Source organism: Nyctibius grandis, chromosome 16, assembly GCF_013368605.1.
Source record: "Nyctibius grandis isolate bNycGra1 chromosome 16, bNycGra1.pri, whole genome shotgun sequence".
Taxonomy (NCBI): Eukaryota; Metazoa; Chordata; class Aves; order Nyctibiiformes; family Nyctibiidae; genus Nyctibius; species Nyctibius grandis.
In genome coordinates, this window is record NC_090673.1 from 1,119,961 (window position 1) to 1,133,826 (window position 13,866).

At 57.6% G+C, this 13,866-nt stretch overlaps 1 protein-coding gene across 3 annotated transcripts in view; it reads left to right on the forward strand.

The window, feature by feature from the left end:
- The window catches only part of NR6A1 (nuclear receptor subfamily 6 group A member 1), a 74,515-nt gene extending 72,139 nt beyond the window's left edge, over positions 1–2,376 (forward strand). For all 3 annotated transcript variants that reach the window (XM_068413686.1, XM_068413687.1, XM_068413688.1), the window contains one exon: positions 997–2,376. In XM_068413686.1, coding sequence (XP_068269787.1) covers positions 997–1,085 — 89 coding nt within the window. In that variant the 3' untranslated portion in view covers positions 1,086–2,376. The remainder of the gene's footprint in view (positions 1–996) is intronic.
- Positions 2,377–13,866: the final 11,490 nt, after the last annotated feature.

Genomic DNA, 13,866 nt, shown 5'->3' on the forward strand with positions numbered 1-13,866 from the left:
CTTTTTGAGCTCTTCTCCCACTGAGATCATGTGCAAGTTATGAAACTTGCTTTTAAAAGAAAACTAATTTATAACAGTGAAATTCTTGTCAGCTTTGGTTGGAGGGTGTTTGTGTGGGACCCTTTTCTGTTGAAGCTTCTCACCCGCCTGTAGCCGGTCTCCCGTCACCTCTAGCTCCCCCAGCCAGGCTGGCTCTCTGCAGGTTGTCCCTGTGATGCTGGTGGACGCAGTGCTACGTCCTGCTCCAAGAAGATGTGCCTTGCTCTGACCTGCTGCCCTTTCAGTACTGTGGTCAGGTTCTCCTTTTATTTTCTTGCTTTCAATCCCAACTCGGAGGCATTTTGTATCAAAAGGGTGTAATCCTGGTTTGAGTAGTTCTAAGAAATAGAGAGATCCCTGAGATGCTGCTTCGTTAGGGAGCAGATGATGAGCAGAGCGGTGGGCAGACTGCAGTGTAACCCCCAGGTTTCAGCTCGTCTGGACCTCTGAACTCCGCAGGTGAATTTTCAGATGCAGTTATGTCACTAATGAGATCTACAAGGTCTGGTGTTACTGAAACATTGCTTGTTCCTGAATGTAATGGCAAAGGGAGATATGTGCCCCACTGTGTCAAGGCTCCGTATGCTCCATCCTACTCTGTTGTAATGAACTAGGTAATAATCACAGAGTAGCTCTTGTAATTTACTCATCGAGATCAACAAGGGAGTTTGAGGAGAGACGGGGTTTAGTCTTTCCCAGTTTCTATAAATACTGCTCCATTGTGGAGAAATCATTTTGATCTGACTTTGCCCATTTATTTTGCTTTCAATTCAGTAAATAATAAATCCTGTTGTGTCCAAATAAATATCAAATGTCTAATGTAGCAGTGGGATGATTAACTGTTTCTCTGAGGGGTTCAAGGTAAAACCATCTCCAGCGTTGCTGGCTTAGGTGTCTCTGAAATCTGATTCAGGAGTGGCTGCTAATTCTGTTGTGTTTTGTTTTTTTTTTTACCAGGAAAAATGGTGAATGTCCCCCTGGAGCAGCTGCCTCTCCTTTTTAAGGCCGTTCTACATTCCTGCAAGACGAGCGTGAGCAAAGAGTGAGCCCAGCTCGCCCCGGCCGGTGCCTTACGCTGTGCCTCAGGCAGGGAGCTGGCTCACCCCGAGAGGGGCAAACGCGATCCAGGCAGAGACGGGGCGGTGGGCGGCCCTGCCGTTGTAGCAAGAGTCTTTTTTTTTGTTTGTTTTTGTTTTTTTACTCTTTTTCCTATATATTTATTTCACGACAGAGTTGAATGTATGATCTCCAACACAATGCACATGGTTCTGTATGAATGCAGCAGATGCATTCTCCAGCGGTTTACAGAATGTGAAGATGTTTAATGTTACAGTGTTTTTAGGGTTAGTTCTTTTGTCTTAGGGGGGCTGGGGACCGAGATGACTAAGACTACCTCAAGGAGAAGATGCTGTTCGCGCACTGCTCTTTCCATGATTTGTATCCAAAAGCGTTTGTCGTAGAGAGCAAACGGCCTCACGCATCGACGGAGCTGTTAGTATCCCAAGTGGACGATTGGGGAGAAGTGGGTGTTAGAGAAGTGCCAAGCTTTTTTTCCTTTAAATATAATAATAATTTTAAAGAGGCAGGGAGTGGAGCAGGAGGAGCTGTCTGTCTAGCCGGGTGGTTTCTTTTCCCTGGCAGTTCCCAGATGCAGGCAGTAGCTCCTGTGGTTTCCCTGAATCCTGTCCCAGCGGGACTGCAGTGCTCCCGGGGTGCGAGGGGCTCGCTGCCCCCGTCCCCTCCCGGGAGCTGCAGGGGTGGGCTCTGCCCCCGGCCCCAGCCTGACCCGCTGGCCTCTCGCTGTCGCCGCACACCTTCCCGTTTGACTGACACCGGGTTGCTGCGGTGCGTAGCAGGCTCCTGGCGTTACACAAAGGTACTCCTGCTGCTAGAGAACCGCAAGTAATTTCTCATCACTTCCTTAACATCCATTTTAGGTTCACAAAAGCAGGAAAAACCCACTTAGAGAAGAGGCAGGATTGCCCCTTTTAGTGTATTCCTCCAAGGTGGTGTCTGACCGCTGAGGAGCTTCTGCATCGGAGCAATCCTGAGCAACCCGTTTCTGGGAACAGCGAACGTACCCTGTGGTTAAACGTGACCTGTGTAGCGGGGATAGGGGACTGCAGTGGCCTGGCCTGGCTTTCTCTGCTGGACTCAGGGAATGTGTGATCCATAGTCGTATCCTGCCAGGGCTGTTCTGCGGCTTGCGGAATCCCTTCTTACCAGGAAAAAATGGTATTAGTGCAGTACTTGGTGAACTGTTCTGTCCTGGATGTTGCAAGGCTTGTGTTTTCCATCTCACAACCTCCACACCACAGCACTGCCCAGAGAGCTGGGGTCATGACAACTGGTTGGCTGTTTGAGTAATTGCTAAGTGCTGGTGTTTATCTAAACTTGGGTGTTCTCATGAGTAACCTCAGCTTCCTGCTCATGGTGCTGGTGGGGAGGTTGGGTGAGATGCTCTTCTTCTCATCGCCTTCATTAAGAATTAACGTTCATAGACTCAGTCACTCTCCCAGGCAGCCGTGTGGCCCTGGCTGGATTTCTTTCCCTGTGCGTGATAGGAATCTGATGTTTATGTAGCAAGAAGGTTCATCAACAAATGTTTGAATGCTGGTTTAGAAATATTTTGGGCAACAACTTCTGTTCCTTCAGGGCAGGCGGGACCAGTTGCTACCTTTTGTCTTGTCCTGATGGCAGCTGTGTGGCATGAAGTGATGCTGCTCAGAGGTACTGAAGCTGCTGTGAGATGAATGTGATGGTGAGCAGGAGAAAAGTCTCCTTCACTGAAGTCACCTTTTCCCTCCCCTTCACCCAGCGGGTGCCCCCTCGGTCGCAGCCCAAGAGGCACTGGGACCCGCAGCTGTGCCGTGTCCTGGGTGCCGACCGCTGCGGTCACACCTCTGCTCGGAGACCCGCGGTGGCATCGCCACCTTTGCAGTCCCGCTTGGGCATCTTCCAGCTTGACAGTTTCCCTTTTCCAAAAGTCCACTGGCTGCTCGTTGTTCATTGTTTAAATAGGATGTTACGGGTAAGAGCTGCTGGGCCCAGCAGCAGGTCAGCGTGATGGAGCTTCACCATCCAAAGGTGGTTCCGTAAATCTCATTTACTTTCTGACTGTGAAGTGAGACAAGCGCGTATCTCTCAGGAAACCCTTCTGCATACAGCCTATACCTCAAGTGTAAATGGGAAGAGTTTAGTATATCTGTTTGTAAGTTAGAAAGTATTTCTCAGCTTTTAAGTTTAATTTCCAAATAGCTTGATATGATCTTTTTATTACGGGTTATCTTCTGGCTTGCTCTTTTATACACTCAAGGAATTGTTAAAATTGCTTAGGAGTAATTTTATTCTGCAGTTACTGAATTATTGTGATCTGTTGATGAATAAGAGTTTGTTTTAATTAGTGTACATAAAAGTGGTCATCTTATTGCCAAATACCCGACAAAAAGAATCCATTAGGTATTCTGTGTTTATCCAAAATAGACTCCCAAGACTAATGCTGTACCAACAACAACAAACCTGATTCCTTTATGATGATGAATGGGCAAGAATGTTCTGCTTTCTGTTGTATAAAGCAGATTTTAGAGGGTGATTGGCAGCAGTGCCCGTGTCCGAATAGCCCATTTGTTGTGGGGAGTAGAACAGCCGTACTGAGCTGACAAGTAAGGAAGAGGCCGATACACCGGAGCAGAACCTGGCTCACTGGGCAGTCATTCGTAACATCCTCTGCACCAAGTCCTCGAATGACTTGTGGTTTTTGAACAGGGTAAAGTGAATGTGTTGCATTGCAAACTCAGGTATTATGAGAAGGTAGGGATGTAGCTAGAGACGTAGAGACGTTAGGTCTGTCACTAGATGTATTTGTGAATTTGGTTTGAAGGACACCCTGGAAAGGTTGGAATTTTTGTTCCATTCTTCACCTAACATTCGGTTTACAGGGACTCATATTTTATTTGTGCTTAATGCTAGTGGGGGGAAGTTCATTATCTTTGGTATCTATCTGCTCTTGCTTATCTGACCTTCTGTCATAGAGGAATCAATCAACAATAATAGTCTTTGGTAGAATTTTCTGCCGTGACAAGTCAATTTTTATCCCCGATTTGAGAGATGAATTGGCTGGCTGACCCCCTCCTCTCCTTCATGGCATTTGTGCAGATGGAAAGCCGAAGAGTTACTTTTAATCTGAACAGAGATTTGGGACATAAATTTGAAGTGCTCGGGCTCACGTACTCAGCGGGGCTCTGCTGAGGTGCCCCCGTTGGTGTTTTACAGGTCGAAGCCCATCGCTTGCTGCCCGTCCTTCCCTCAGGCTCCTGCACGGAACCGCAGCCACCTCAGGCTGAGGATTTTAAGTCTCGTCCTTCAAACCAACCTTTTTAAAAAAAACTTGAATTTCTTTTATCTTTACTACATTTTTAAAAACAAAACAAAAAAAAAATACCTCCTGTGAATGTGCTATTTACCGTTCATTCTTTCTTCTTTCTTGGTTTTGATTTGAAGCTACGGAGCTTAGTGTCTGTGAAAATGTTGTTATTTCTGTATTTCTCAGGATAATAAGCGGCAATCATCCCTGCCACAGAAAGGGCAGGAGAAAGGGGGAAGCTTGGGGAACTAGTTTAAGTATGAAACTAATGTTTAAGTTGTAGATGGTGTGTAAATCGAGGGTAATACATAGGATGCCAGTATCAAGCTGCGGCGTTTCTCTGGGTTCACGGTGTGTTGTTCGCAGCACACGGCAGCTCAGGGATAAGTATTTAAAATGTGACCCAGAGAAACCCTGGTTTTGATGTTGCGACAGTTGCTTCTTTCATGGCTCGTTGGGAGGATCCAGTGAAAGCTGCATAAAGCCCCAATATGGAGATTTTGGGGGAAAAATTCCTGGTTTGGCTTGTGGGAAGTTTCCCTGCTAAAGGATTAGGTGCAGCTGATAGAAAAGCGTCCCCAAGGCATGCGCTACCCTTTGGGCTGCCGTGGGAGGGGGCTGCGGCTCGCTCTGCCCAGCACGGGCTGGCCCCTGGGGGTCCACTCTGCCCGAGGGGCTCGCAGGGCCGGGCGCTGGTGGCCCAGGGCTGTGGGAGAGCGGAGAGGCAGGAGGGTCTGGGCAGGGCTGGGGCTGCCCTGCCTCCTCTCTGCCCGCAGCCCGGGGAGATGGTGAAGGGTAAAACACCGTTTGGTTTTGGTAACTTAACGAAGGCACATCGGCTCCTGGGGCTGGGAGGAGTTTGTATTTCCATGGTCAGAGTGGTTTGCAAACACCTCATGCTTCTGCCTTCGGTGTTAGGTGTGTTTGAGTGCTCGGGGACAGGGGAATTTCTCAGTACGTCCCTGGCAGCGGTCCCAGTGGTCTGTACTGTTTGGTGCTTATGAATTAAAGCATCTTAGGTTCCAGTCAGTACAGCTTTCTCATCGTGGGGCGGTGAGGTGGTAGATCCATTCAGACTGTTGGGGCAAGGCACTGACTGTGGAAGTCGCTTGGTTACAGCTGCGAGGAGGAAACAAGGCCCCGGCAGTGCCAGCACCGAGCAAGTGAGCAACAGTTTGCAGGGCTGGAACCCACCTGCCCTCCAGTCTCACTGGCCAGGATCCGCAAATCCAAGTTTAAACCAGCCCTGCAAAAAGCTGGGGAGGCAAAGCCAGGCAGTATCTTCCCCTCAAAAAAAAACCAAACTGAAAGCGCTCCTGTGCAGCCGACCTCTAACGAGTCTATGAAAGAAGCAACACGGTTCAGTGGAAGAAATGCCCCCAAGGGCACAAAGAAACAGAAATTGAAACCAGATGACGATCAACCTTAACAAAGCCTTTTGTGATTCATTGTTTTCTTTCAATTTATAAAATGTCTTGTAATAGTTGATAACATTATTGACTCGATTTCCATAACAAAACTACCTCGTGTGACATCCTGTTTATCATCTCAAAGGGATTGTGTGAAAAAAACAAAATCCTGCCAGTGTTGGTTGCCAGCGAAGAACCGGGGCTGCGGTGGCTGGAGTTTTGTTTCCCGTCCCGTGGGCTGTGGCTGGGTTCCCGTGTCTGCCACAGCATTTCAGCCCGGGGGTGGTGGCTTTGACTTTGCATCCCAGCCCCGGGAAGACGCTGGGCTGCTGGGGAGGGCTCGGCTCCGGCACCCCTCCCAGGCGCAGCTGCGGGGCGGGACGTGGCTCTTGCTGCTTTGGGTTTTGTTGGTGCCCGTGAAGCCACGGGCCCGGTGCCAGCTCTGTCCTGGTGCAGGCACGACGCAGAGGCTGCGTTTGCAGCCCGGGTCCTGGCCGAGCCCTCGCGCGTGCATCCTGGGGGGAAGCGTGCTGGGCGGCTCGAGGAGGGCGCGGGTCTGGTTTGGTGCCCTGCGCTCGTGTCGGCCCTCCGCTGGTTCGTGGGACGTTTCCAGGATGGGTTGGTCCCGGTCTGGGTCCTTCCGCTGATGTTCCAGGTGATGGTTTCTCCCAGTAAAACATTTCATTTTTCCCACGATCCCTTGCATAAATCAGGGAAGCAGGATGTTGCCTCGGCATGACACTGGTGAGCGTTGGCACGCTCGGAGCTGGGGCTGGGGCAGGGGAGCGTGTCCCGCGGCGCCTCTCGGGACCTGCCCTCCCGTCGCTGCGCTACGACCAAATGAATGTTTCCTCCGGCGCGTCTCGGGCGCGCCGTGGCACAGCCGGGCCCCCTCGCGCGGCGGGGCCGGCACGGGTCCGTGTCAGCCTGACCTGCCCCTGCTCCGCTGCTCTGCTCTGACTTGACTACCTGTGGAAATGTGACCAATAAGTGTTGAACGCATGTTTAGCGAGTGTTAGCTGTATGAACTAATAAATGTGAATTGTTCTGCACCCGTGGCCTCTGCTCTTCGCTTGCACCTTCCCCCTTCGGCAGCCGCTCTCCCTTGGCCATCGGGGTGACGGAGCCCAGCGCCGGTGCGGCGCAGGGATCGTCAGGGGGTCTGGGGAGGGCCTCGGTGCCGTTGGCGTGGCTGGGGGCTCAGGCGGCTGCACGAGCCCTGCCCTGGGTGGCCGGCAGCGTGGACCAACAGCAGCCCCTGCGAAGGGCAGGGTCGGCTGGGGGGCTGCGTGGCGGGAGCCGAGGTGGGTCCTGCGCCTCGGGGGGACGCGAGCAGGAGCAATGCGAGAGTGAAGGTTTGCATGGTCTTCCCAACCCTGCTGTGCCCCAGATGCACAGTGCTCCCCTTGCCCAGGCCAGGAGAGGAGAAGGCAGCAGGAGGGTTTTCTCCATTTGATCGTTGCACCAGTGCAGCCCCCTGTGCCCGCCGGTTACATGTGGCACGGCCATGCCGCTGCTGTCCCCTGGGGGTGCCTGTCTGTGGGGTGGCCGCGACGCGCGGCGGTTGGGGTGGGCAGCCGTGGCCGCGGGTGCAGCGGGAGGAGGGTTTTGCACCAGCAGCAGGAGAGACCCATGCAACGGTGGCTGCTGCAGGCAGGAGGAATAATCCGAGCAAGCAAACGCGCCAGCAATCCTTGACCAGCGTGCTCCGGAGAGAGGCGGCAGGAATCACTCAACGCTCTCTCGTGTCACCGAGGTGGGTGCGTGTTAAAAGACTTAAGCAGCACTTTTCGTATTTACATTTCCGTGCCTATTAGCCCACGTCGGGGCCCGCTCGGGGAGAGGCTGCGCTGCCACAAAGGCGGCTCCAAATGAGCAACCGGCCCCGCGCTCCCCTGCTCGCTCCCGCGGGGCTGCCGGCGCGCTCCGCGCTGCTGAACCCGTAAAAATGGAAATTCCTTCTTTTTCATGTTTTTGAGCTCTTGTGCTTAAGAACATTTAGGACTTTTTTTTTTTTTCCCCACTTATTTTAATAATGGGAAATTCTGTGGCAAAGCACCAGCAGTTAAGTGCCTGCCTTGTGGCACACAGGGACGCGCCCTCCCTGTATTTCTCCTGAGCTGAAGGATTCCATCACCAGTGGAGCTGGGTTTGAACACGGAGCTGCTGGATTGCGATAAGCAGTTTTTGTGTGGGGCAGAGCCTGTCCCTCGGCGCAGGGCTGCGGGGTGCAGGCTGAGAGCCTGGTTTCCTTCGCTGGCTGGTTTTGGGGTGTTTTCTTTCCATCACTTGCCCCTTCGCTGTGACCCCCGGCGGAGCAGTGCTCTGCGCTGACCTGCACCCGTGACAGGCGTTTGCAGGCAGGTGAGGCAGTCGTGTCCCCCCCCGAGCTGGAGTCTTGTGCTTGCCATAGTCCCTCACCACAGAGGCAACAAACGTGTCGGACCGTAAATCAGCACTGAGCACGTTCAGCCTCACCTGAGCTCTAGTCCCGAGCTTGCCCAAAGGGCTGCCTGGAAAGCGGGGCTGGAGTGGGAAAAGTACCAGCACATTTTAATTTTCAGCTCAGCCTCTGCTGACCACCGTATTTTGATTAGAGCTCTGCTTCCTTTTCATCTCGGTGCTGCGGCGGGTGACAACTGCCGCAGCCTCGTGCGTGCGGTGCCATAGTTTATCACCGAAGGCCAGCCGCCCTATGAATTCAGAGCCAGAGCTGAACAAATCACGCTGTCACTAACGTCAAACTTGTTAACCTGATCTTTGGTGGATCACTAGTGTCAACATTGCATGGGACATACATTACCGGGCCCAAGGACTTTGGGAGGTGCGTTTGTCAGGCTGCTCTGTCACAGTCCCACTCTTGACCTTCGGAAAGTAACTTTCAAGGATAAGCTGCCAAAAGAGTTGCTGTTCCCAAGAGTGTCACCCCACGGCCACCGGCCGGGACAGGGCTGCGAGGGGAGCCTGGGTCCCCCCGCCTGCATTGGGAGTGTCAGCCCAGCGATGGGGGAAGGACCTGCTGGGATGGTCCTGTGGGGTGTCTGCCAGGGCTGGGGAAGGATGTCCCTTGATGTCCATCACTGGCCACATCTGTTCCCTGAGCTTCTCCCCATCTTGTCACCAACTTCTCTCACGTCTCATCTCTTGCCCAGTCACTGTCCCTCTGGAGTTCAAACCTGAAAACCAGCCCATTGTGTGCAGTAGACTGGTGGGTCATCATTTACTGGACCATCACAAGTCTCTCATGTCTCGTTTTGCCAAGTGCAGGTGCAAGAATTGCTCTCGGCGTTTCTGACGGGGTTGATCGCCGCTGCAGAGGTCACTCAAAGGATGGGCCCCCATGGCCAGGACGGTAACAGCGTGCTCAAGCGGCGTGTGCTCCCGGTAAGCTCCTGCCCAAGCTCCCGGGGGCAGTTGGGTTCTGCGGTGCCTTTGCTCAGGCTGGTGGCATCTGCTCGCTGTAGCCCCCCGCCAGCCGGAGGGGAGCGGTGCCATGGTGCCACGGGGTGACCTGGGCACCCTGCACGGGGCTGCGTGGTGGTGGGGCAGGGCTGTGCCGGAGCAGATGCGGCTCGCAGCCGGGCAGACCCCGAGGTGGGTGCTGGATTTGAGCTCCACATCACTGTCCTCGCAGGCCAACCCTGCTAATCAGCTGTGAAAGAGAGAGAGAAAGCTGGAGAGAAATCTTACCTCATCACAATAAAGATTCCTATAAAGAGCTCTTATCCTTGAAGAAAATGAGGCACATAAGCAGGAATAGTAAACAAAAGGCTGTCATTTTGACCCAGGAGTGCTTCATGTTGTTGGCAACTGCCAAGAGGAAACATAAAGAGAGGCTGCATCCAAGTCCCAATTATGCAGAACTATGTGACTGATATGTCAATGAGTCCCCCCGGGAGGAGACCACCAGCGCTTCCCGGTGCTGCTTGCGCACCATCTGCGCACGCCGCCGTGTGCCGGGGCTGCCCGCGGCCCCGAGCGGAGGCGTGCGTGGCATCGGAAGAATGCGGGGGACAAGGTAATGTCATCGGGAACGCTATCGCCAGAGTCCTCGCCGCACGCGCGTTATCGCCGCGGGCGCTGGAGTCAGGGACTGCAGGCAGCCGGCGGCGCGGCAGCCAGCTCTGGCCAACAGTAGTGCTGACCACACCTGCTGCAGGCATGCTCCGGGAACGTGGCGCGGGCAGGAGGGCTGCCCCGCCGCCGATAAGCTGAGGGGATGGAGATAAAATCCGAGGAGGAGATATGCTTTGCTGAGCATCAAGGCTACGCACCAGCAAGGAGCCAAAGCACGGCTCCAGCGGGCGGTGGGGCTCCGCGGGCCCTGGCTGGGCCGCAGCTGTGCCGGCCCCACAGCCCAGCCGGGAGGGGATGGGGCAGGGCACTCGCTGGACCAAAAGCCGGGGCTTTGGCGATGGACATGCCAGCGCTTGGGCCCGTTGGGAGCATGAAGCAGAGGCTGCGCCGGTCACTTGGCCATGACAACACTGGGCAGCGACTTTGGCTTGACCCTGAACAGCAGCCATCCCTACCCCAGCCCCAAATCCGCCCTCCTGCCATGGCCGGCCGGGACCCGCTGGGCTGCACCGCGGCCCCTGCACCAGCCCTGACCCGCTGCAGGAGCTGGGCCACGGCCTTGGCGAGGGCCCGCACAAAGGAAAGTGCCCAAGGCCGGCGGGGACGTATTTACCCCCGAAAGCACCTTGCTGCAAAAATAGCAAGCGGCCGGCGTGAGGCCGGGGCTTCCCGGGGGAACAATGCCCGGTGGGAGGAAGCGGCCGCGGCCGCCCCGCAGCCCCGTCCCCGCCTCGCGCGGTGCTGAGCCACGAGCTGCTGCGTGCCGGCCCGGCAGGGACCTTGAACCTGCCACAGATTTATTTTCTCTGACATTGGCATCGTGTCGGAACATCTGGCATGCGGCTGATAATCGCTGGGGATCGGGGCGGAAGCCGCTCTGGGCCTGGAGCTTCTTCCAGAGCTCTGTTTTCAATAGTTTTTCTCCTCTCTTCAGCTGCAGAGCAAGGAAAAAACAAGCCGGGCTGCGCAGCTCGCCGCTCCCGCTCCTCGCCCCGCGGCCGCAGCACCGGGGGGTCCCTGCTCCCCCCGACTCGGTGTGGATGTGCCATGGGGCCTGTCACAGTCGTGTCATGTCAGACGCCAAGGGGAGATGAGCCCTGCCCTGAGCCCTGAGCCCTGATCGTGGGTCCTGCCACGCCACCCTGGGTGCCAGCCCCAGCGCAGGGGCTCGGGGCCGTGGCCGCCAGCCCATCTACCGCGAGGAGGCCGAGAGCGGGGCCCTGTGCACAAACACACGGGGAGACGCCGCGGTGATGGATGGCCAGAGCGTGGGGCCGGCAGCAGGATCAAGTCCGTGCTCCGGGGGGGTGGGAGGTGTCACTCGTGACCTCTCGCCCCAGTGTCTGCCCTCGTGTTTGTGCAGGGTGACCAGAAAAGCGAGCCCTGCAGCCAGGGCCGTGCCCGCGGGTCAGGGTCGTACCCAGCCAGGGAGGGTGGGTGAAGCCACGTGGCAAACGCCTCCACTGCCAGGGGCCTGGCTGCCCCGCCATGTCCCCAGCCCGGGGAGAGCCACTTCCCTCCAGGGCCATCTCAGCCCATGCAGAGCTGCTGACCGTGGGCGCCTGAGACACGGGTCCCCATATGGAGGAGCCCCCTCCCACCCTCCTCTGCGGAGGAGACCCCTCAGGGCCAGGGAGGCCCCGGCTGCGGGTCCCGGTGCTGGGTGGGTGCAATGGGCTCATGTTCCTCCCGAGGTGTCCTGCCCCGCGGCCCCTTCCCTCCGGCCCCTGGCCGTAAATCAGCGTGGCCGTGGGTGCTGCCGCCCGCCCGTGCCCCCCACCTCCCCGCAGGGTCTCTCTCCCCTGGCGCGTTATCTGCCGCGGGGGTCCCACTTATCTCCGCTGTCACTTTCTAATGCTAGTTTATGGGCAGCGTTTTGTAGCTTAATTATGTTTTTCAGCGCGGTCACGTGGCCACAGAAGCCAATAAGGCACCGAAGTGGGTCCATCCCAGCTGAGCCTGGCCCCCGCGGGGAGGAGATTGGCCGGTGTCCTGCCCGGGGCGGCGTGTGCGCAGCCAGAGCCCCGACACCTTCCCGGCGGACGCGGGTCCCATAAATCCCCCAGCCCGCTGCGGACGGGGCAGCGGTGCCCAGCACCCCACGGAGGCTCCTCGGGTGACAGCTCCGGGCCAGCAGCACGAGCGAGGCTCCTGCCGTGCCTGCCCCACGCACAGCGGGGCACGCAGCTGCCTCGTGGTGAGTATGTGGCCGTGGGGAGAACCGCGGTCCCCCTGTCCCACCCGTCTTCCACCCGCTGCCGCCATTCCCCGGCATGGCAGCGGCCAAGGCCGGAGCTGGGGACACGGCAGGGCTTGGCGAGGAAGCGGGAGCTGTGCGTGGGCCTCCGCTTCCCGTCCCGTCCTTGTTGGCGGGCGTGGGGATGGAGGCTCTGCTCACCGCGGGCAGCAGAGCAAGGCCTCGCCATGGCCTTGGCCCCTTGGCCACGCCGCTGCCCAGAAATGGCAGACCCGGCTGCCGAGGGGCTCTGGGAGCCCAGACAGCGGTGGGTGGGGGTCCCCGGTCACCCCCACGCTGTGTGTTACCCGTGGGAGCACAGGCAGCCCCTGCACCCTGGAGGGAGGGGGGCTGGGACCCCTCGGTGCCCGGGGCTGGCTGAGCCCACGTCTCTTCCCCATCCAGCCCTCGGCTCCGCGTTGCTTTTGTTCCTCACGGTGTTTGCTTGGCTCTTTTCCCAACCCGTGGCCCCTCCTGGGCTCCTCTTCCCGGATGGCAGGTCCCGCTCCATGGCTGCCCAGCAGCTCCCCCGGGAGCTCGCGGCGAGCGCGGGGGCCGTGGCCGGGGGGCTCTGCCGGCGGTGGGAGCGTCCCTTCCCGGCGGCTGGCCCGCACCGGGGGCTGCTCCACGGCTATTCTTAGCCTGGGCTCCGTTCCTGGTGGCTCCGGAGCGATGCTCCGCTGAGCCCGTTTCCTGTGAGCCGCTCTCCCTGCCAGCGCCGCTTCCTACCCGCTGCACCCGTGGGTGGCAGCGGGGCGGGATGAGCCGTGCGGGATGAGCCGTGCGGGATGAGCCGTGCGAGATGAGCCGTGTGCGATGAGCCGTGTGGGATGAGCCATGCGGGATGAGCTGTGCGGGATGAGCCGTGTGAGGCCGGCAGCCATGGCTCCCCTTTGCGGGGCGCTGCCAGCAGCACAGCCCCGAGCTGTGCGGGAGCTCCAGGCACCCACAGCCTCAGGTCCCCCATACTGCTGCCCTCCCTGCAGCTTCCTCGGCATCAAAACACCTCGACTCCGAGCTCCCTCCCCAGGGGCCGTGCGGGCAGCAGGCTCTGCCCATGCTGGAACAGGCTGCGACTGCACCAGCCACGAAGGGTCTCCTGACCGAGCAGGTTGGCCCTGACGGGCTGGGTTCAGCTCCAGTGGCCGGCTCAGAGCCAGAGCCTCAAGCTCCCCGTGGCCGAGTGCCTGGGCCACGGCGCGTGGCCAGCTGGCCTGGGAGCATCCCGATAAACAGGACGTGCCGGGATCATGGGTGCTCCTCTGCTGGTCTGTTGCCATCATGGAACATTTCATTAAGCATCCCTAAATGTGAAGCAATGAACTAAATACTGGTGGTGAACAACCGCTGTCTGACAGGCGGACCAGGACACCATTGGCCATGGCTGCTCCACGCGGGGTGGCCAGCACTAGGTCTGAGCTGTCACCTCGTTAGTAGTGGCCCCAGAGGAGGTGTGAGGCGCTGCTGCACACCCCAGGGCTCCTCACGCAGCCGTCCCGGGGCTCTGTGAGCACCTCCCCGCAGCCGGCCGGCTGGCAGGGCCGCTGGAGCAGGGTGACAGGGCTGGATCTGGCAGGACGGGGAGTCTGGGGGCTCTGCGCTGAGCGGGGCCGGCTGCAGGGTGTTCCTCCTGCTCAGACACCTTTAATTGTGCTCCAGCCCCCGGGACTCCCGGTTCCCACGCGGGTCCTGCTGCTCGCAGGCCGGATACCCAGGGAACCCGCAGCGCTGCCCCGGGGGTG